This window comes from Chenopodium quinoa, unplaced genomic scaffold (assembly GCF_001683475.1).
Source record: "Chenopodium quinoa cultivar QQ74 unplaced genomic scaffold, ASM168347v1, whole genome shotgun sequence".
Classification (NCBI taxonomy): Eukaryota; Viridiplantae; Streptophyta; class Magnoliopsida; order Caryophyllales; family Amaranthaceae; genus Chenopodium; species Chenopodium quinoa.
The window spans coordinates 2,137,578-2,161,117 of NW_018743574.1; the positions used below are offsets into that span (position 1 = coordinate 2,137,578).

The 23,540-nt window shown below is 34.3% G+C and overlaps 1 protein-coding gene across 3 annotated transcripts; it reads right to left on the minus strand.

Annotated features, from left to right (window-relative positions):
• Positions 1–759: 759 nt before the first annotated feature.
• On the minus strand, positions 760–20,253 carry LOC110681970 (callose synthase 5-like). 3 transcript variants are annotated; one of them, XM_021858164.1, is made up of 40 exons: positions 20,025–20,253; positions 19,791–19,891; positions 17,804–18,022; positions 17,609–17,719; positions 15,450–15,578; positions 15,219–15,311; positions 14,959–15,050; positions 14,739–14,865; positions 14,518–14,655; positions 14,362–14,438; positions 14,186–14,264; positions 13,989–14,114; positions 13,779–13,893; positions 12,653–12,987; positions 11,690–11,742; positions 11,529–11,589; positions 11,362–11,443; positions 11,232–11,281; positions 11,057–11,143; positions 10,578–10,700; positions 10,222–10,485; positions 9,980–10,140; positions 9,145–9,268; positions 8,963–9,057; positions 8,742–8,841; positions 8,507–8,658; positions 8,134–8,243; positions 7,903–8,028; positions 7,653–7,721; positions 6,356–6,545; positions 6,160–6,274; positions 5,951–6,070; positions 5,756–5,871; positions 5,583–5,666; positions 5,080–5,192; positions 4,688–4,917; positions 2,855–3,652; positions 2,222–2,272; positions 1,945–2,130; positions 760–1,499 (listed from the first exon to the last, which is right to left on the minus strand). In XM_021858164.1, the coding sequence occupies exons 1-40, from the start codon at positions 20,209–20,211 to the stop codon at positions 1,269–1,271; spliced, it is 5,820 nt and encodes a 1,939-aa protein (XP_021713856.1). In that variant the 5' UTR covers positions 20,212–20,253; the 3' UTR covers positions 760–1,268. The 3 variants fall into 3 exon arrangements, with proteins under 3 accessions (XP_021713856.1, XP_021713855.1, XP_021713854.1); XM_021858163.1 differs by lacking the exons at positions 19,791–19,891; positions 20,025–20,253 and having other exon boundaries at positions 17,804–18,033; XM_021858162.1 differs by lacking the exons at positions 17,609–17,719; positions 17,804–18,022; positions 19,791–19,891; positions 20,025–20,253 and having other exon boundaries at positions 10,222–10,306; positions 10,391–10,485; positions 15,450–15,559.
• Positions 20,254–23,540: the final 3,287 nt, after the last annotated feature.

Here is a 23,540-nt window from a genome sequence, read left to right on the forward strand (position 1 = left end):
AGTCTTGGTCATATATTCAAAACAAAAATTTGAATGGTTTATGAAGATCAGTATTAGACATGTACTTTTTTCAATCTAGGAACCATTGAGCAAGATGATATGAAAATTAATTATAGTCCAAAATCCTGATCAATCAAGCAAATAATGCAGCCAACTATATTTTGCAGCTAATTTTCCACTTAAATTGGTAACCATGATTAAGGACTTAGGTAAAAGTTTCATTAATGTTATCAGTAAATTAGTACTACTAATTAGTGATTACCAATGATAATCCAAAATTTAGCATTCTACCATTGAGAAAAAACAGAAGTTGAGTGTTACCGGTGAGAATTTCCCTTTTTTTTTTATTTTTTTTTAAAGAAAACTAACAATTCTGCACTTATCTTGATTTTAAATTCAAAACAGATCACCTACGCAATCATGATGCTGGCCGTAATTATAAGTTCATCATCATTATTATTATTATCACTGGAATGGTACGAAGGAGCAAACTTAATTACATTGATAAAAGGAATTAAAAAAAATATATATATTATTGTCAATATTTAGTTATTTACCCTCCAAAAAAATTAAAAAAAAAAGAACACAAAGTATTGCCAATCTTAGTCATACAATTTTAAATTGAAATAAAAGGATCATGTACAATTTGGAACTTTAGAGAAGAAACAAAACGGAGGAATAAGCAGAGAAATTTCTACCCAAATTCCCACAGAATGAGACAGAGAATGGCATATGAGATACTGCTTGAACCCTTGCATATTACTTCACAAAGAATCAGTTATTCTATTTTTTTTTTTTAAATACACTACCTTTACATGTTTTGACATCAGTTATACAGTTCAATCTGCGACGATTATGAAGCCTGCTACAATCTGTTTACCTGTGCATTGTCTTTCCCCGACAAGGGAAAGGCTAAAAGTATAATGAACTCTTAATCTAAATTCAATCTCATATATACAGGGAAAAAAGAAAAGAGCATATTACATGTATGATGGACAAAATCCAGAAAACATTGGATATGGTAATAAGCTCTTTAAGCAAGCTTTTGGAAAAAATTGATTCCGGCTTGAGACTATCAGAATGTGGAGCCTCTGACCGAGATCTTGACGCTGATAAGTATATTGTGAAGTGCACATAACATTGGCATCTCCAGTGAGCAATATATTCCAAAAAATTGATTAAATTCAGAAATTCACTTCCTGCTGGAAGAACCCCTTTCTGTCATTTACAAGAACAGAATACCACGTCACACATGAGTAAATGAGTGTTTACTTCTGCTTCTTCCCACCAGCCAAGATACGTTGAATTTGCAGCCCTCGACTGAAAGCTTGGTTGAACAGTAACCTGGTCTGGAACTCAGAGATAAACGGGAACCAAGCTAACATTGCCACAGGGGTGAAAATTAGAATCCCCATGATGTACTCATAGCCTCTCGCCAATGCTATAACTGAACTCCACATTCCCATGCCTTTCACCACCGGCCTACATGCTATTGCTATCTGTTCATGCATATTAGGTAGTATTTAATACCAGTAATCAGTATTGTCACCAGTAATAACAGGATAAACTGATACTCTGTACGAGAATGAAACATAAGAGAACAAACAAATTACAAAACTATGTGAAAAGTATGCCCAACAATAAGAGGGGAAGTTCAAAAGCGGGACTTAATTGCAGAATCATATTTCAGATATCATAATGAGATTGACAATTTTGAGTGTTACAACAACAAGAGTTTAAAACAAGGATCACTAGGAGAAGGAATTTTTTTGTCGGATGTATTGCATATGATGCTAAGGTGTAGTGTAAGATCAAGTGAACAGTAATGCTACGAATGACTTGCATGATTCATGCCAGTAAGGAGATACTTCTGGATTTATGTGCAAAAAAAAAAGAAAGAAAGAAATGAATGGCAGATTAATAGAAAGTAGAGAGAGATCTTACTGATAAAAGAGCCCATCCAGTGGGCATGAAGGCCAGCAAGCTAACAAATATGTCTCCAACTGTCAGATTCAAGAATAAAAAGAAGACAACCAGAGCGACTATAAAGCCAATGAAAAGGAAAAGTTTCAGTAATCTGAACATCAGTTGGTAATCTGCACTGAACTTCTTTTTACCCATGGATACGATCTGCAGTCACAACACATAGATAAGTACTACGTATTAAGTATTTCATATGTACAAATATAGGCATCAGAATTCTGATTATAAAGTTACTTACCTTCAGAATAATAACCACAGCAACAATGACAAGCCAAGACAGGCCATAAACCTAAAAAATTAACAAAAAGAGAGTGAAATTAAAAACTTGCTGGAAAAATAGTCAGATGAAAATTTTGCCAATACCTCAAGTCTGCAGTGAAGCACTGAAGCCTATGGCCTCAAAAAAATAACAAAAACTATATAGCTGAAGGGCTAGCAATTTTCGTTGATGTTTACAGTAGGCATGAGAGCTTGCAAATTAATGGTTTTTACTTTCTAAGAAGTTACTTTTTCCCAGTGGATCAATTTTCTAAGAAGTTAAACAAGCTACTTCCCAGGAAGTGCACTTCCTGAGTTTTTGTGAGCCAAACAACTCTCACAATTTTCCACTTCGCATGCTATAACTTAGCAGAATTTCTAACTTGATATAAGGGCAGTATGCACAGTTACTCATAATCCCACAACATTGAAAAGCCTAATTAATGACAAGTTCGAACAATATTTTAAAAAGGGGGAAGAAGGGGGGGGGGTTGAAAGGTATTAATCAAATACTGCATATCACAACACAATGAATATGTAGAAGATACTTTGAAAGCAGAGGTCAGTGTTTGGGAAAGGAAAGCTTGAACCACAATAGATATCTCAGACTCACCATGATGCTTGTGTCTTCATTGGCTACATGCAAATGATACACTACTCCATACTGATACAAAAAGAACCGGAGAGAAAGAACAATCTCCAAGAAACGTCCTGTAAATCCTGTAGATAGCAAGTGCTCCTGCTCTTCAGCCCACCATGATTCCCAACTCTTGTTTGCCGGTACACCAATACCACCATGACTACTAATCCATTTCGTCCAATCATCCCAATCATCCACAATCTTCTGCCACTCAAATCCTGATGGATTGAAAATAAAGGGAGCAAACAACCAAGATATAACCAAAAACCACATGGACCCAGTCACCAGAATAAAGGCTGTGGAACCAGATACCGCAGATCCATATAAATGATATGCTATAAGCAATATCATAAGCTCTAGCCCTTTTGTGAAATGGCTTCTTGAATACATGCGATAATTTTCAGCAAATCTCTCATGACGGACAACAAATCCACGTCCAGTGGCTCTGTACTTGGCTCCTCCGTGCAAGATGGTACGCCCATAATAGTGAACTTTTGTCCCAAGGGAGAATGTGAAGAAAACTGCCGCTAGCTGCAACTGCATAATGATCATCTCACCCAACGCAGTTCTAAATCCTCTCTCCAGTCCAATCTCCATGATCATGGGCAAAGCCATTAGAAGTCCCAGTTGGACCACAGACTCCGAAGCCATGGCTGCCTTCAAGGCATTTTCCCCCTTGGCCCTAGCAAACTTAATAATGGACTGCTCCAAACCACTCAAAGATAGGTAAAGTCTTCCATATAGATAAGCATACGCTGTAAGGACAACCAACTGCATATCCACAAACATGTATTAATATATATTAGCAACATTCATAATATGTAAATGGAGGGAAAGAGGAAAGGAGGGGAGGGAAGAAGTGTGATTCCCTTCCAAATCTTTCCAGTCATGGAAGGATTTGGTCAATTAAAAAGGGAAGGAAGATGAAGCCCTCCAACTCCTTTCCTTCCCTTTCCTAATTCCAAATCCAAATAAAAAGCACATATCCCTCATTCTTCCTCACTCCCTTCCCTCCATATTCTCTAATCCAAAGAAATACAACAGCAGTTCATTCTCGCTAAAAAAAAAAAAAAACAGTAACACCCAGCATATTGAGAAAGGGGGGGGGGGGGATTGCACCTTTGCTGCAAAAGCATGGGAAATTATAGATTAAATTACAAATATCACATCAAGGGCCAGAAACAGACAACCATCATCAGCTCTTACAGTGAATCATGTCAAAAAGAAAATGGGAACAGTACTGTAATTTGATGTGATCACTATTCTCAAACATGTAGTAAATTAATGAATTTCAACCTTTTTGTTTTTCTTTTATTCTTATCATTAGAGTATTGTTTGAGAACCACCACCCCCTCCCCCCCTCCCTTTTCCAAAAAATGAAAACACATTAGCTAAACAATTCTTTTGCTACAAAAATCACTGATAAGAGTGATAACTGTTTCTAGTCTTCTAGATGAAACACATTACATAGGATCAGCTTATTTCAGTTAGACAGGCATACAAATAAACATTTCTTGAGGTTTACAAAATCAAAAAAACCGATATTGGCATATTTCACATGATTGATTTACTGGTATAAGATATTTGCAGTTAAAATTACTTAGTACTGCTCTTGAGTTTTTTATGTTTCTTTTTTTGCCCAATGTGGCAGCTTTAATTTTGTCTTTATGAGAATCAAGTGACATTTCAATAATTTTCTGCATGCTCTTCATATATATGTGATCAATGGTTGGTTAGTTGATCAAACAACCAAAAAAATGTTAGCCCAGCATTCCAGTAGCTCAGCTTCTATGAATAAGTGCTTACCATGGAACTAACGTAAAATCCAACTGTTGTGAAATAGCACGAAAGCATGCGGAAGAAGTCGAAACGATGGCCTAATCGGTACACATCCCGACTGAGTGTTTGCTCTCCATTACCACAGGCTACTTTTGCTTCAAAAAGTGAGATTTGGTTGAGACCAACATCACGTCCTTTGCCTACTTGAATATACTCATGATGAGTAACATTTCCACGCCTTAATGTTGAGTTAAATCCTATATGACGAGATGCATATGAGCCAAAAGGTGTTGGATCAAATTAGAAAAGGTTGCTTATAGATTTGATAACTGCCTTGAGAAAGGAACACACAAAACACATGATTTGTAGAACAAAAGCAAACAGGATTACAAATACAGGTAGAAAGCAAAAGACCTTACCAGCAAAGATGTCCTCACTTAAATTGATTCCACGAGAAGCCTTGCTTATTCCACCTCGGGTAATGTGGAAGATCCTGTCAAAGACATCTGGGTGGCCATAGTGAAAGCGAACCCTGGAGATATCAAGGAAGTAGGAAGTTGGAGTAATTAGTGTAAAAAAAAATGTTAAGGAAAGAAAGAGTGCTACAAGTATAAGAGGAGATTCTCAGAGTAAAAAAGTCTCTTTTTTTCTGGCATAGATCTTAAACGTGTCAAGTAGGCAACTGACTCTGACTTCATTACTATAGAAAAGAATTTCATACTCTTATCACTATTTCTGTATGATAACAGGTGTAACATGATAGGTTCAGACTTCATATAATTGTTTATTGTGAATTTGTACACTAACATCATGAAGATCAAACACACAGGCACTTTATTATATTGTGTTTCTCCTGTAATTCCTTATTCATTTCGTAAGATAAATCCTAATTATTCTTATGTCCTGGGACAGAGATACATACTTCAATGGTCTTGCAAGAACTCTTTGTCCAATGGTAACAAAGCTCGTCTCCTGATTTGACATAAACCATGCCAAGGATGATACACTGCAAGGAAGCAAATATGACACCTCTGTCAAAATATCAAAGAATGATTGCAGTACAGTAACTTCTGGTTGCCAGGAATACTCTCTTACCTTCCAGTGAAGATATGCTCACGAACACCTAAAATTGTAGGTGGACGCACTCCATGATCTTCATTAAATTCTTCTAGAAGGTTACGCATTTTCAGAGCTTCTTCCAAGTAATTATCCTATAATTAGAAAGATTGCATTTATTTATTTATCCATTTTTTCATTCAAAACATGAAACAAAAATTAATTAGAGCTTGCCTGGTTCATATCTATGGCCTGGAGGGCTTCTCCTCTAGTGAAAATTATAGCATGGTTTTGGTTCTCAGGCTTCCCTTCCCCTATCTTTGCCGGGCCAGGCAACTTTATACGATATATTTCCTGTAGAAAAATTTTCAATCAGCGTCTATATACCATGGTACCAAATACCCTTAGAAATCAAGATACTAATTCTCAAGAAAGGCGTATACCTGGTCAAGATTGTCAACAGCTTTGACCAGTACGGAGTAATAAACTTTTTGTGATTTTTGACCACCTTCTCTTTCTTCAACTTCATCCACATATGCTACACGCAGGGATGGATGACTGAAGAGTGACACAAAAACATGACACTGAGCTTACACTACACATACAAAATTAAGATTGAATCTTTGAATTTGAACTTACTTGGCCATCAAATTTAAAATGTCTGTTGCACGACGATCTCCACTCCGCTTCTGATTACCGTAATTCTGGCACGTAGCAACATATGTGAATTTCATATCTGCAAGAGCTTCTAATTGGGCATAAAGGGATCTCTGACTCCTCTTCCCCTCCTCCATTGGAACTGTAACTGCCTTATAGCCTTCCAAGATCTCTGTCCATTAAAACAAAAGGCTAAATCATCAAGATAGCTGATTTACCAATTAGCAAACTGGAAATGAAAAATAAAAAAATCAGGTCAAGTCTCCGAAAAATAAAAAGCTCAATGCATGACGTGTATTTAGAACCATAAAAGGCGTGTTACAATTTACACCAAACCTCATGAATTACCTTTATCCTGAACTTCACTTTTCTAGAATCACCTTCTCTCTAATAAAAGATATGTCTTTAGCAACATATTGGAAAGACAGCCTATATGTCTGGGAAAAGTAGGAATCGTAGTGCTTGGCATGCTGTTTCTCTATACATGAAATAAACAGTAGCTAACACACTAAGACAAGCAACTAATTTTCAAAATCCCCCTCTTTCCCTCCTCCCCACCCCCCAATCTCTCTTCCTTTGACAATGGAGTTCTGAGAAAACATCAGACAAACTCATCAACAAGTTTGAAGATTTTGAGTACAAGAAAGAAATCTAAGATTAAACGAAATGAGACTACTAGCTCAAACTCTTAGCTATATCGAACTGAGAGAAAACAACCAGCCTCCAGGAATATACGGTGGCTCATTAAGTCTTTCTCACAAACTGCAAGTTGAATGACTCAAAGTATAAACAAGATTTTGTGCTTCATAATAAATGATTTTATAATAATACACCAAAAACTTAAAGAAAACCCATTGAAACCTTGTTTAACTTTGTGATTTCTGGATACTACTTTCTAGTCCATAAATTTCATTGAGAATATCAATTATCAAACAATAAATGGTTTAGTGAATTAAGGCAGAATTTTGTCAATATCTTAAGTTGACTTTCATTTAGAAAATCACGAAATACAGGGAACATTGAAAGAGGTTCAAAGGTGATTGACTCTGAAAAAATATGTAGACCTTCATTAGAAAACTCGTATATCAATTTCCCAATTATTATCTTCAATGTTCAAGGCCATTAAAAAAAATTAAATGGTACGGAGTATTACATCACTTAAATTTTACTTTAGTAGAGAAAGATCCTAATTCTGAAATATTCAGCTGTTAATACTACCAAAAACAGTATGCTCTCACGACTAAAATACTAGCAATAGAAAAATAAAAAAGTATCTCACCCTCTTCATCAGCCATGTCGAGAAAAGCCTGAAGTTTTAATGCCCTTCGATAGTACATCATCCCTCGAACTGCATACAACAGATATTATTACAGCAGGTACATATGATACATATACAAACACAAACACACATACATACATAATATATGTTTATAAAGAAAGAGAAAGTGTGAAGATATTTAAAGTCAGAAGAAAATATAGCTGTATATTTATATGAAAAAAAATTAGTACAGACTAGTAACACATTATACCTGTTCTGCAGAGAGTCTGTCCTCTCAGTGAAACCCAATAGCGAAGGTGTAAAATGTTCTCCTCATTTTCCCAAACCTCAGCCTCTTTCTTGCAATTGATTCTCTCCATAAAATTGTTCCATTCATCTAAATAAATAGGTATAATTGCAAAATCAGATACCTTGGTCTACTGCCACAAGTAGAGAAGTAATCTATATATAAGCTTTTATTCACATTTGTTAGTATCAGAACCTGGAAATATCTTCTGCAAGTAGTATATAACAGATATACCATCTTCATTCTCCATTTCAAGGTCATTTCTAGAGTATACTGTCTCCTCACTGTAGTAAGGGGTAAGGACACTGCGAGTTTCAATGGGAGGAAAACAGCAATAAGCAATCAATTGAGAATGCATCACTTCACGGTTAACAGAAGTTAATAATTTCTCTACCAAAAATTTGGATTCTTTAGTGGATAGTATGAAACCAGCCCAACTAACTTGCGAAACAGTATCTGATTGAGCTTAGATAAAGCAATCCAATAAGTTAATGAGTATCTCAAGGTATGATTTTATCCCAAGACCTTTAATGTTATTTATAAATTTCATATAAAATAAAAAGCATACCTAAATGAAAGCATCTTCCTAACTTTAGGAGCTCGTGGCATATCCATGAACAGTGAGTTTGTGAAAAATGCAATCCTTCTTCGTGCTTCAAGGTTTGTCGGCACATCAGTGGCAGACTCCTTCACTGTCAAAAGTAGATACAGGCGTCGTATCTAGAAACAGAAATATCACTAGGGATGTCTTATGTTTTTGTTAAAAATTAATGTTTGACGGAACTAAAAGCATCTTTTCATACCTGTTCTTCCCACTGTGGTGTAATCTTAGGTGGAAATACTACATTTTCAAAAAGACGATTTCCATCCTTGCCACTACTATTCCCAAGATCGGCTAACTCACTGAAAGCACCATGATGCTTGATTAGTTATAGGGCAAGAAGTTAACTTGATCTGGTGATCCAGACCAAAGAAATATATTATTTGAAATAAAACACATGGAGACTTAAAACAGATACACTACCGAATTTCATTCACCATCATGTCACGTGTAACAACTTCTAGCATGTCAAGCAGTAGCAATACCACACTGTCCCGTTTGGAAGAGTCGCCATCTCTCTTGAAATAGAACAAAATGAGCTTCACTAGAAAAAATCTAATGGAATTTTATAAGTATGCCCAATAACAAAATGTCTATTTACTAACCAGATATCCCACAAGTTCGACAAATTTCTTGCAGAGGGTGGGTAAAGCACTCATTCTGAAATTTGTAAGAAGTGTACCCCTCGACATGTTTGTCTCTACTTCTCTTATAAGGACAGAAATCATCCTGTCAAACAGATCTTATGTTAAGCATATAGTGTATGCACATTCCACAATGACACTCTAGGTTGTTCCTTGAAAACCACATTAGTAAGGATGCCATTATATCAGATCCTTGTTACAGCACAAGAAATAACAACAAAATAACTTTGGTTAAAAATAAAACAGTTAAACTGAAATCTAAAATGAAGAACCAAGTGCTCAAGTTGACATTTCTTGAGAGAGAAAGAAGCTAGATGAACAGAGAAGACAAATGAGTAAACGGAAAAATGATTGATGATATCAACTTTTGGTCATTATGAAGCAGCAGTAAGAGTATAAGAAAGATTGTTTGCAATATTGGTTCTAATATACTCTCCATTCAAAAGTAATCTAATACATTGTACTCCTTCAGTCCCAATCGAATGCTCCACTCAGGCTTTGGCAAACATCTCAAGAAAATAAAAATAAAAAGAAGAAGAGCATAGGGAGAGAAAGGATTGTAAGAATTGATGTGATAGAAAAGGAAGAGAATTGTAGCCCAAGTGTCCAACTCCACACAACAAAGTGGGATTTCTTTTCCCATTTTAGGGAACAAGAAATTTGATGAGGGACTTCCCTAAATGGTCAAGTGGAGCGTTAGATGGAGATAACAGAAGCTAGAAAGAAAAATTAATGATTAGTCTGGCTTTGGAATTTACAAAAAATAACAAGCCAACATAATGTATACAGCACTTACTTTTTCTCGGTTTCTCCAGCAACCAGAATGTTCAAAACTTGCTTAAAGGATTCATAGCATTCAATTACGGCACATTTCATGTATTCATCAGCAGATATTCGCTTCCAAAGGTCAGAGTCCTTCGGTCGAAACTGAACAGCCGTATCCAATGCTATCGGGATCTGCAAAACAAGAAAAGTGATCAGTGTCAAAATAGATTTCAGTTTTTACAGAGAATCTTTGATATTTCAAGCAACACTTACCTTGCTTGCAAGCAAAAAAGGTGGCCACTGAATTATTTTCAAACTAGGATCTGAAGAATAAGGCACGAGCAGCAGATCCATCTCCCTGAACAATAGTATGTCTAATTCAGTAACATAACAATCATAATGAGAAGGATATAATAAATGAGTAAAGGAACAGAAGCCTTTCCTGTCATTAACAAGGTCCTCTTCACGGAAAGAACATATAATTTCGTTCCAGAGCTGCGCAAACCTAGCTGCTTCACTTCTCTTGCTTGCATTAGCCTTTAGGAATAGAAGTAACAAAATGTTAAGAAGGCCATTGAGCTTGATCCAAAGCAATATTTGAAAGGTAAAACATAGATAAAGACAGCAACCTCAGCAAACCGCTTTGATAAGGTAAAGCCTCGTTTGCGTGACTTTTCTGAAGGCACCAGACAGTGATTAAAAGCACCAGGCAGTGCTTGAAATCTTGTCCTCAGCATACCAAGAGTCCTTATCTGTTGGAACAACAACAATGACATTTCTAAATGGAAAAGAACTTGTGCAAAAATCAGTTTAACTAATTCTAGATAAATTAGCTATCAAATATCAGGGTATCTACGTGGATTTGGATGTTTCAAGAAAGGGAGAAAGAAGGGCATTTAATATATTACAAATTCAAGGTTTATTCTTCAGATAATTTTAATAAAGAACAAAGAGGGGTAATGAATAAGGAATAGTCACAGGGTACCTATGAAGAAAAATCTGTCGCAGATAATAAGACAATACCCACCCACCCCCAACCCCCCCCCCCAAAAAAAAAAAAAAAAAAAAAAAAAGGTGATGTGAAGTACATGTTGATCACAAATATTACCTCTCCTAGACGGTCAAATGCTCCTATGAAACCACCATAAACTGTGGTATATATAGAGTACCAAATTTGAGTATCCATGAAATAAACCTGAATGTTTACAGAATGGATAAGAAATCAGCAAAATAACATCAAAATTAAAAGATTTCTCGTAAGGGGCCAAGTGCTAAGTACACACCATGATAACTGGAGCCCAAAGTGAGGCAACTGCACCGTAATTGTGTTTAGCTGTATAAATAAGAAAAGCATCAGCATAAGATCACAAAAGTGCATTCCCAAAAAAGGCACAAAAACGATGCATTAGATACCATGAGGAAAAAATTCATGCCACTGAAAGTCAACTTTATTAATGTCCATTATGTCTTTGGTTGGCTTCACCAAGGGTCTTATCTGCAGAAAAGATACAATAATAAGTGGAGTGGGAAATCCATTCCCTCCAACTTAGAAGAAGATGCATCACAAAACAAAAGCCTACCATGATGAAATAGCTGAATGCAATCTTTGTAGCCATAAGTAGTAGCCAAAATATAGTATACCTGTCGCAAAATTTATTTTAATAGTACTGCAAGAAATAATAAATAAAAGATAATTTGAAAAATATTGGAGCTCAAAGAGAGTTATTTATCTCACACTTACTTTATGAGAGAAAATTGGCTTTCATGCATTCCTCTGCCTACATAAATCCTAGGCTGCAAAAATGACAAAAAAAATAAATAAAAAATAAAAAACTCAGCATGACACAGTTTCTTCAACCACCTTTGGGGGGGGGGACAGAAAAGCAGAACAAAATAAAAATTCAATTATAAATTCAGGTTGCAGATAAGTGGTGAATAAATCTTTTCTTTTTGTACAATTATCCCCTGTTTAAGGTAAAAATATGTGATCTAAAGTCTAAGAGAAAGCAACACCTACTATTAGCATTAACATTGGACTAGATTTTTATATGCTCAAAGTCTAGAATCACTTAAGAAGACATATTATATGACAGATCAACAAATTAGATATGATCACATTGTGAATCATGCACAGATTAAAAAAATGAGTAAAAATTAGCACATCTACCTCTTGTAAGTAGCAGACACTTGTGTCTGAAGATTTATATAAAAACACAAGTAACAGAACAGTAAAAAGGCTTGATGTCCAAGGATAAGGCTAAAATTCATTATTTCCTAGTACACAGGAGGTTACATAAGGAATAATGAGTGTCAATTAGAGTTCATAAAGGTGTGTATCTTTTCTGGAAAGAAAAATAACTGCTTGCACATTGAAGTGCAAACGCACCCAAACTAACACACCCGCAATACATTATTAAAGCAAGACTGCAAAGCATCTATTTTGTATCCCTCAGATGGGCCTAAATTATTCTCCACTCCTTCACAAAAGTGAGCTTACAACAAACAAGGGAAACCTCAATAAAAACAGCCCAATGTATAATAAGGCTCAAGGAGCAATAAGGCGATGAAGGTCCTGCAGCGCCTAGGCACGCCTTGGGCACACTTCGGTGCTCCTTACTTCAAAGACTTATCAATTGTACTGGGCTTAACATTTCCCGCCAAATAAGAAGTTCTAGCATTTATATGAGACAAAGCAATATCATACCTGTGACCACCACATTAGGAACCTTATGATAAGCCAATCAGAGTTTTCAATAAAACGTCGAAGCATTGGGAAAAGGAAGAGTGCTGCAGACAGTATGTTTGGTAGACAATAGAGTACCACCGCCATGATATACAGAGCAGGAACACCCTTAAGTTGCCCCAGAAATGACAGGACATCTCGAATTTGCTGTGGTGCCACATTGAAGGAATGAACATAAAAGAGGGAAAGGGCTACAGCCCATGCAAGACTAACAATTATCTTCAAGACACTTCTTGTCACATCCATGAACATCCACCTACGCTTCATGGGGAGGTTGATAATAATATCCAGAACACCTAGAACAAAGGGGGGTGGGGAAAACCCGATCAAAAGAAACATTTTTTCTTATATTTCAGTAATTATGGTGCAAAAACTTTCAGAACTATAAAATTAAATAAAAAAAAAAAATTAAGAAAACGGGGTGAGATATGATTTCTGTAGCATTGGGCCAGATGGCTAACTTAGATCAACTGAATTCAAAGAGAATCTTGTTCATCATGAATAATGAAACCTCAAGAACCCTAAGTTTTCAATCCACATAATTTTACTTGGAAAAAACTGATGTAGGATATTGAACATTGGACAGATCTTGGGTTATCTTCAAGAAATAGGTAGAGGGAATGTTTTCTTGAAGCTATTAATTGTAATAAATATTACACTTTCTAGATTTGATTAATATGCTTCAATCCAGCAAGCTATTTAATAGAGAACCATTTTAATACAGAAATGTGCAGAACAGCAAAATTAGGGAAAATTGTAGAAAAGTAAAATGGTGGAAACTACTAATTTTAATTATATTTTTGACTTTGTATTTTGCTACACCACACCACATATGCAAAAAACCTCCCAGATGTGAAGATGCGTTTAAAGAATATCTATATTAACAATTATTTCAGAATATCTATTTACAGAAGAGACTTTATATGAAAGGAAAAAATAATTATTCCAGGGGGTCTACATTACTATTCTCACTTTTTAACCATATCCTTAAACACTGTACATATTACATATATAAATTGTTGAAATCCTATGAAAATATGCAAATATTTGTTTAATGCATTGTAGAGTCCATCTGAGAGAAACATACTCTGAAGCAAGCGAAGAAAAGCTGCGGTGATAAAAATACTTGAAACAGGATATAAGACGTCTTTCTTAAAAATAGATAATAGTGGGGCTTCACTCCACGCGATGATCACCATTGCCTGCGTCAGTTTTTAAATCTATTACTTACCAACTCTAAGTTTAGAAGCATTGTACAAATATTTTGTAGATGACCAACTTTATTTCATTGAAGTACCTGTAGAGCCAGTATATAGAATGTCCACAAGCGATCAAAACTTCGAAAAATATGCCAGAATGTTCTAGTTTCTATGAAATTTGATTTTCCTGTGCCCTTAGAGCTGTCCTGGAAGACCTTTCTACCCTGAAGCATCAGACATGTGAAGCAGGTCAGCTTTGATCATGAGTCAATATATTAGTGTCTCTACAGGTTACCTTTACAGTTTCACGAGTTGACTTAAAAAATTCTCCATCATCGCGCATGGGCCAACCTAATGAGAAACAATCTGACGACCTGGATTATAGAGACGAAAACTTCATGTAAAAAAATGTGAGCATTAAGAATGGTCAGGAATATTGCTAACCATGAATGAGTTGAATATGTTACTGACCAGAAATACTCGTTCAAGTCATCATAGTTGCACCAAGCAGAGTAAGGTGCCTTCCCATTTTTGCTCTTCTGGGCTTCCTGGGATAGCATCACAAGCACTTGAATACAGAAACAAAGCAGCAGTAGGTGAATGATTGTACATAAAGAAGAAAATTACCTTTTCAATTACACGATACAGGGGTGTAATAACTTTCCGAAGGAACGACTCATCATCCCCACCATAGGAGGGCTTTATGTTCTCTCCCGTCACAATGCTGACGTTTCCAGCCAGCAATCCATGGAGTTCATAAGCCATCTGAACATCATCATTTGTTAATCTACTTCTACATTCATTATTCATAAGATAGATGGTGAAAATTGATGGGAAACAGTCCTTACATTATGAAAAATATAGCATAGGCATTCTGGCATGAAGCGCACATTTGCTGCTTCACCCCATATAAGAAGATATAACCCCATATAAAGAATTTTCCTTTGCTGAACTTCATGTGGACCTTGAGGAAGCCTATAGTTACAGAATATAAACTAAAAGAATCAGCTATTTCCACGGCCAGGAGCACATAACAGAAAACACATAATAGGGAAATCAAATGTCAACCTTAAACTGTACTTCCGACCCATAAATTTGCACCATGTTTTGTAGTTTTTGAAGAGCTTGTTCATCACAGCATCCACAGCTCGATCATCAAGCTACAAAAACAGTAAAGTCGAAAATTACTGTAATGTGAGTTACACTGAAGATATTACATTCAATACATATGGTGCAACCTTAAAGCAGTAGCATCAACAACGCAGGCAAAAAAAAGCAAGATGGAAAAGATAATGAAAAAAAGACAAATAACTAAATAAGATTCCAACCTTGTTCATAGGCTCAGGCTTTGGATTTAGCCTTATATGAACATTTGCTAGTAGTATTATCAAATTCTCTCGCTGATTTCGAACATTGTCTTTCTGCATAAAACAAAAGGACCAATTTTCAGAATCACTTTGTCACTGTGTTACATTTCCAAGTTCACAACTTATTCATTACTGTTAAAGAAAAAGATGAAGGGAGAATAAACACCCAATGTACACAATAAGACAATGTACCTGAAATCCAAACATAGCCTTCAGCCAATCGAAAAGATCCAAATCATTGGTTCTCTGCCGGTGCTGCTCACTTGCAGGTGGCCAAGTTAAGCCACGAATGTTCCACAATGCAGAGATGGCAGCCTTAACCTAGTAAAGAGAGAGCAATAGGACCAAACATTATATTGAAGACAGAGAGACAAACAAGCGGATAGATTACTCCCAAAAGAGTAACTGACAGCCTGGTTTGTATTTATATAATAGTGGGGAAATCAGATTCTGAGATACAAAATTCAACTTATGCTTCCAATCTTCCATTCACTAACTAAGATGCGCGTGTATAGAGAAATGATAGAACATTTTCATGGTCTAGAACAAACTGGATGATTAATAAAAATTGGAAAATTTGTCAGAAACAACCTTTTAAAGTGTCCACTTTATTTAAAACAACCTTTTAAATTTTTTTTTGCAATTTCAGACCACATTATAATTTTTTTTTATCAAATACAACCAAATGTTACTTCCCGGCGTTGACTCTATTTTTCCCGATGTTGACCACGAGTGTGCGAGTCACATGACCTCTTATATTGCTTAATACACCCCTTTTCCCTCCAATTAACTCCTATTAAAACCCTTGCTTCTCTTTCATCCCTCTTTTAGTACGAGTGAATTGGAGGAAAAATTGGTGTATTAAGCAATAAACGAGTTCATGTGCATTGCACACTAGTGGTCAACATCGGGAAAAATATAGTCAACGCCGGAAAGTAGCATTTGGTTGTCCTTGATAAAAAAAATTTATAATGTGGTCTAAAATTGCAAAAAAAAAAATTTAAAAGGTTGTTTTAAATAAAGTGGACACTTTAAAAGGTTGTTTCTCACAAATTTTCCATAAAAATTACTAGAAAATGGTGAAACTCCTTGCGAAAATACTAGAAAATGGTAAAAACAAGCTGTCCAGAGATACTGCATTGCATGCATTTCCTTTAACCCATCAACCCATGATTCTCTGTTTATATTTGGAGAGGGTGGGGGTGTGAGGTGGATGGTTTGATCATGCATATCATAATCTGGAAAGTGTCGGAAAATAAAAACGAGGCTTTATTCTGATTTTAAAGAAGATGATCTACTAGGTATTGCATTAACAGTCTACTAAAACAGGTAGCTTAATTTATACGAAGTACCATTTACTCATTTTGTTTGAGCTTTATCATGACATGGAAGAAAGTAATTAATCCATTAACAATTGGACATGTTGTTCATGCAGTGATACACCTACATGCCAGAAATGAAGTATACTCCTACAGGACATTATCATCTCTAAATAGAGAAAAGATGGTAGAAACACACAACTCAACAAACATTTCTTTATGTAGTGGATGGCCCATAAAAATAGGTATAAAACTTAGAAGATGCTTTACGGATATTTATCCCCCAAAAGTAATGCATGATCTGTAACTTATTTGTAAAGCAGGAGCAAAATCTCTAATCAGTTGTGTTTTACTGCTTTTAACTTGCACCCTCTTGCTACTTGTATATGAATTCAAGAGATATAGATGATCCAAAGGTGAGTTTGATATTTAGAACATAAACAAATCTTAAAAAGCAGCCGCAACAACCATCATCACAACTAGATGATATAATGATAAAAGGGGCTGAGTTGACAATACAAACTACAAAGTAGTTATATCTTCTTAAACCAAAAGTTCACTCTTTTATAGGTAAAAATAACAACCTATAGATACTCTTTTAAACTTTGTGATTTGAGAGAATATATTACTGTAAAATTCTCTCTTTACACTATAATTCCTCTTGACTTAATAGTTCACATAAATTTCTAGAATCTTCGTATTCAAATACACTCCGTGTATATTTTTCTTTAAATGAAACCAAAAGGATTCCATTTATTTCAGCGAGTATAGTAGTGATGAACATCAGAACATGATAAAGCTTACATACTTCTCCACTCAAGGGACAGCAAACTCCACCCAGCCCCCACGAAATTAGAATATGGTAATCTGTCAATATAATTGTATGTAGAAGAAATTGTGGCCCAATTTGAGATGAATGTCACAAAGTGAACTTACAACATTGGTGAATGTTGACTGTCTAAGTAACAACATGGAATCTCTAAATCAGTAAATGCAAAACGGAGCATTGTAGTAATTGACAATTTTATGTACCTCTTCAAGCTGAATGATGGACTGCGAGGCCCCAGCAGCATCCAGCGGAAGTATATTATAGGGGGAGTATTTGTTTTGATTCTCTTCAACATCTCTCGCGGCTGCAATAATCTGATGACACCACAAAACACATTGCATTTAGTGGCAATTCACCGAATAGAAAGTGAGCAAAACAGAAAAGTTCAAGAAATTAACCTCAGGAGCAACTTCTTCGCCTTTCTCAGTTTTGGTGACGGCGCAGAGAACTTCAAAAAGGACTCCAGCAGTTTGGTAAGCCTTTCCAAGCTGAGCTCTATCTGCCTGCTCCCCTTGGTCAAGAGCTCGAATATACTGGGAGTAGTATTGCTGGTAATAACTCTCAATTTCGCGGGCATCGGTCTTTTTGACACGACGGGGAAGACTTGCATGATTTTCCTGATTGGAGAATTAATTCAGTTTATGAATTTTCTCTCTAATTAGAAGAATCGGAGATGTCATTCTCCTGAACACCAGGACACTCAAGAAGGAAGAGGGAAACAGAAAACTCCATTGAAGGAATGAAGGGGGTTTTCATATTGCTAATTCTGAGTTTCTGACATGTATATGGAAGAGGGGCAACTTTACTATCTCTCTCTTTCAAGTTTTAACTCGTTCTTGTACATAAAATTCTTGGATTGCCGTCCCCAGTCAGTCAGTCCCCACAAAACGGGGAAAATAAAAGTTAATGTGATAATTGTTTATCAAGTGACATTTTCGTAAATAAATTAACAAAATATCTTAATCAACATGGTATTTTTGTAAATAAATCAGCATGTTCCAAAATACAAAGAGGTTAAGATTTTCTCCTATATCTTAAATAACGTGAAAAAACACAAACAAAAACTATATTATGGGACGGAAGGAATATTTGCAAATTGCAATTACGAAGAATATTAAAACTCTTTAGATAATCAAATAGGATAGATTGGTAGAACTGTCCCCAAGCTAGTATGAGAAGTCGATAGTCATGGAATTCAAAGAGCACTCTATCATAATTTTTCATTATCCACCCAATTGAAAAAAAAAATTTGAATTGATTTCTCAAAAAAAAAAAAAAAAAAAACAAAACAAAATTCCTATTTTTAAAGCCTTTAATTAATATATTCAGTTTATATTGACTTAGTTACAAATTTAGGCTTTTATATGTGTAAGTCAAGTGAATGATGCAATGGCTAATGAACAAAAGAGGAACAAAATTACTTTTATAAAGCTCATACTTAGGCTAAATTTTGTTCACTTTATATTCACTTATATTTTTTCAAGGAATATTTCTTAGTTTAATTTAGTTTAACCTAAATTTAACCTTTTTTTAAAAACAAAAAAAATAGAATAGAAATTTAATTTATTTTTACGAATCATTCTTAATTCTATTAATCTAAATTATTTTTGCTAAACTTAAATAATATTTAAATTTTAGTTTATTAAGGAGACAAAACATTACTATTATTAATATTAATTACTAGACCATTATGTTAATTTCAGACAACGATTTCGTTAGAGTACTTATTATTAAGTTAAAAATACACAGTAAAACTTTGTGCAAAATATGTATTAATATCTAGTTTTTTTTTTTTTGAAGGAATATTAATATCTAGTTGATGATGGGTAGTGTCAGAAATAAAAAAAAATCTAGTTAATGATGGAAATTTCAATTTTAAAAAATACGTTTAAATTTTTAATGGTGAAGGACCAAATGTTTATATGAAATCTTTTGTTTTAAAAAAATAAAAAATAAAACCTACAAAGTGGAAGAAAAAAAAAATAATAAGTGAAAATTTTACACATTGTATTACGTCATGATTTGACTTTAAACCTAAACTATATCAGTTATATACAATTATGTGAGTGTAAAAAAATAATATTACAAGCCATTTTCTACATCCTTTGAATCTACCCATAAACCATATGATTTTTTTTTTTTTTTGTAAGAAACCATATCTATAATTGATAACAGTGATTCAATACAATACAAAATTTTAGCTAAAAATTTACTTTTGTAACCTTGTAAAACAATTTTTTTTTTCCTTTAGCTTACGCCCACACTTAAAAATTGACTCTCCCCGTACTGCCCCTTCATCATTTACATTCAACAACAGTATAAATTCAAAAAATACAGAAAAGTGCGCGCCAAAAAAACGGCGAAGAAAGAGAGAATTTACCATACCCGCTCAAGACGGTGCAAGAGACCAGTCTTAAACTGCCTCACACCACGCCCAGTAGAGCTTGGATCCAACCTATGTGCTTTCTCAAATGCATAAAACCGACCTAATTTTTCCCATAAACAAACATTTAACCAAATTAATAATCAAATTAGTTTCCACTTATAATATCTACAAAGAAAATCAAAACATAATTACAAAATCAAACTGAAATGGAAAAGAACGATATGCTTCCATACAGAGATAGGCAATGCGAGGCCGTTCCGGCTCGATTTCGCTGGCGACACGAAGAATCGGAACGATCGAAACGAGAGAAGACGGAACGACTTCATGATCGAAAACCTCCGTCGAAAAGTTCGTTATCGCTGTGTTTCTCGACGGCCTCCTCGACAGACCCTGCGGCCCAGAGTCTTGCGGTGCCGCCATTATTTCTCTCCTAGCTTCTTCTTATTCTCCTGTTTTCTCTCTGTTACATACACCTCTGTTTCTGGTATTCAATCTTCAAAATCAATAAAACAGTATGAATCAGAATTCGCCCAAATTTCGCTGATATTTAATTTTAATTACATCGAATCAAACGCATTTCAAGTTCTTCAAATGTCAAATTAATCGATGTAAATGAAATAATTTATCAGAATTAACCTAAAATTCAAGAATTCGCTGGAAATTAAAATTAATTCTTAACCTAATTTTGCAGAAATCGTAAGATACAAACAAAAATTCATCTCAGAATCCACAAATGAAAAATTGTTATGATATGAACGAAAATGAAGCTAGAAAAAAGCGAATATTATAAACAAAATTAAGATTCCAGAATTTCAAGAATTCGCAGCAAAATGATTATAAATTCAAATTAAAAGGTAGAAAACTCACTGAATACGAGCTAACAACACAACGTAATCTCTGAAATCAGGAATCGTCCGCCATGAAAATAGATGATAATCATGAAGTTGCCGAAACAGAGAGAGAGATAGAGAGAGAAAACAGAGAGAGAAATGGAGTTTTTGGAGAATTTGAGAGAGGAAGAAGAGAGAGAAAATGGTGTAAAAGAAATGGATTGACACAAATTCCGGATTATTATAGAGAGAAAAAATGAGAGAGAATGGAGGAAAATTAGATTTGTAAGAAAATGAAAAAGGATGAGGGTATATATTTTCTGTTAGTTGTCTTGATAATTGTGTGGAAGAACTAATTGTGAAATCCCGCTTATTTCTGCTCCTTTGTTTTTCTAGTCTCCCACCTTCTCTCTCCAATCAAAATACTGGTGCGATTTTCTATGTACAACCGGACTTGTCTTTCAAATATTTTATCGGTAAATATAGCCTCTAATGACTCTTAATGTATTACGTATTGGGTAAGGGTATATACTTACCCTTGGTATTTAAACTAGCTAATTAACTTGTGTTAGCTCGAATTTGGTTAAGATTATTCACATAATATTTTATTTTTTTATGTTGCAACAATACATTTGACTTCAATTTGTAAGTAAAAATGCTTTGGTTGTGTGAACGATCAAATATATGACTCTTGTATTGTCGTGTGGATGTGAGTCATACATATTGTGTGGAAAGTCAACGAATATGAAGTATAATAGAACTTAAAGTGTTATTGAATGTTATGCCATGCAATTATGGCTGTGCATTAAAGATCTTTTAACCTATTTTACAGTTACAAGGTTCATTATTTTTTACATGAAAAAATGTTTAACGAAAGAGATAATATATATAATGTCGTGAATTAAAAAATTGATACATAAATTATCTATGTTGTGATTTTATTTGTCAGATGTTTGATTTAGCACCAAGTAATCTAAAGTCTTTTCTTCCTAAACTAAATTATTGGGTGCAATAGTTATAATAAGCTTTCGAATCCCCATCTCAGTATATGTTAGGGTGTGTTATCTTCTTTTTAAATAAATGACTTTTAGGTCCAATAATTCATATAAGTACCATTAACCTTAGATTTATTTGACCTCTAAGGATGAGGTCTGATATAATATTCAATGATATCAAATAAGATCAGGTTAATTAGACAAGGTGAAGGGAACCCACCATATGTGCCATTAAAGTAATTTACATTATCAAAAGTCTTCCAATTAATTAAATCCACTCTAAAATAAGAAATTTATTTACAATTATTATTCATAAACATAATTAATGAGAAATGGAAACGGTATCAATAAAGATTTTTCTAATGATAATTGTATGTTTTTTTATTTTAGTATATTTTTGCAACTTTAATTTTCGTCACATCCCCTCCGAAGTCTTAATAATTGAATTTTATGCATTTCATTTTTGTTAATAATAAAAATCGATAGATAACTACCTATCGTGCAATTTTTATATTTTTAAGGAACTTCGTTATCTGTTTTTTTTTTCTTTCCCAAATAATAAATATTGTGTATTAACGGTAAATAAGATTCAATATATATGCTAATTAATGTATGTAATATCGTAGCTTTAAAAAATATAATTAAATTTGACTAAAGTATTGACTCACTTGGCAATGTTCTTAGTCTTCTTACCTCAAATCATAGAGTATCGACTTGGGCTCAAATTTCATTACTCCTTTTTTTAAAAAACAAATTTCATTACTCCTAGTAGGTTGTAACTTATACACGTTTATATGTTTGTATAATTGTATTGTGTTAAAAGATTTGGTGCCTATCATACCACAATTTGTCCTTCCTTAACTAACCATCTTGTGAGTGGTCTCTCTTTGCATTGTCATATGGTTGTAGTTAGGCTAAAGACTATTTTCCCTCTTCAATTCACCTTCTCTTCGTTTTAGTGGTTGGAAACATGTTTGGAAAATCAACCATAATCTATTTTTGTATGTAGGAAATGTATAAGCTTTAGTTTTCAATGAAACATTCAAAAATAGTAAATTTGTTTTTCACTTTAAACTTATAAAATTGGCACATGATTCAAGAAAATGCAAAAACCTAAACACAATATTTTTTTTTTTTAATTATCCTAACATTTTATTATCGAGTTGAGTGCACGTGCTACACTAATTATGATAACTTGCATTTACAACATGAATTAGATACCATGAAACAAATTAATAACGTACTTGTAATATAAAAGAATACAGATAAGATTTCATGAAATCTTACTCAATAAATGGCTACAAGTACAATTTCTCATATATATAATCAACTAGATAAGCCAGTATAGTTCCAAAATTGCAATTGTCGTTAATTTAAAAAACAATTAGCAACGTGTCACGTAAAAGGCTACCACAACTTTAACTGATTTTAACCAACTTTGGATGTATATGAAAGCAACTGATATAACTTTTCTCTCGATCAAAAGCACAATAAGCTACATGTATATTGCAACAATGAACACTTCAAATACTTTCAAGAAGTAAAACCCTTAGCTTAAAAGAAAAATAAATTAATTGTTTATCTACTAAAAGGCAAAGACTGCTATACTACTATATTAAACAAAACTAAAAATAATTTTACAATTTCAATTGCGTGTTGGATGATGACAGACAACAACAACGATACATAAAAGATACTATTATCTCATTATTTTAGAATAGTAGGTTATTTACGATAAATTTAGACACAACCCACTTCCTAGACCCATCTCAAAATCAAAGTGAGTGACTCATTAGCAAGACACAACCCACATTCAAAACTCACGAGGAATTACCTCAATTACCACTTGCATCCGAGAATAACCTCAAAACCAAACCGAAATCGACAATGACGATGCCTAACCAGGGTTAAAAGAGGCTGCTAA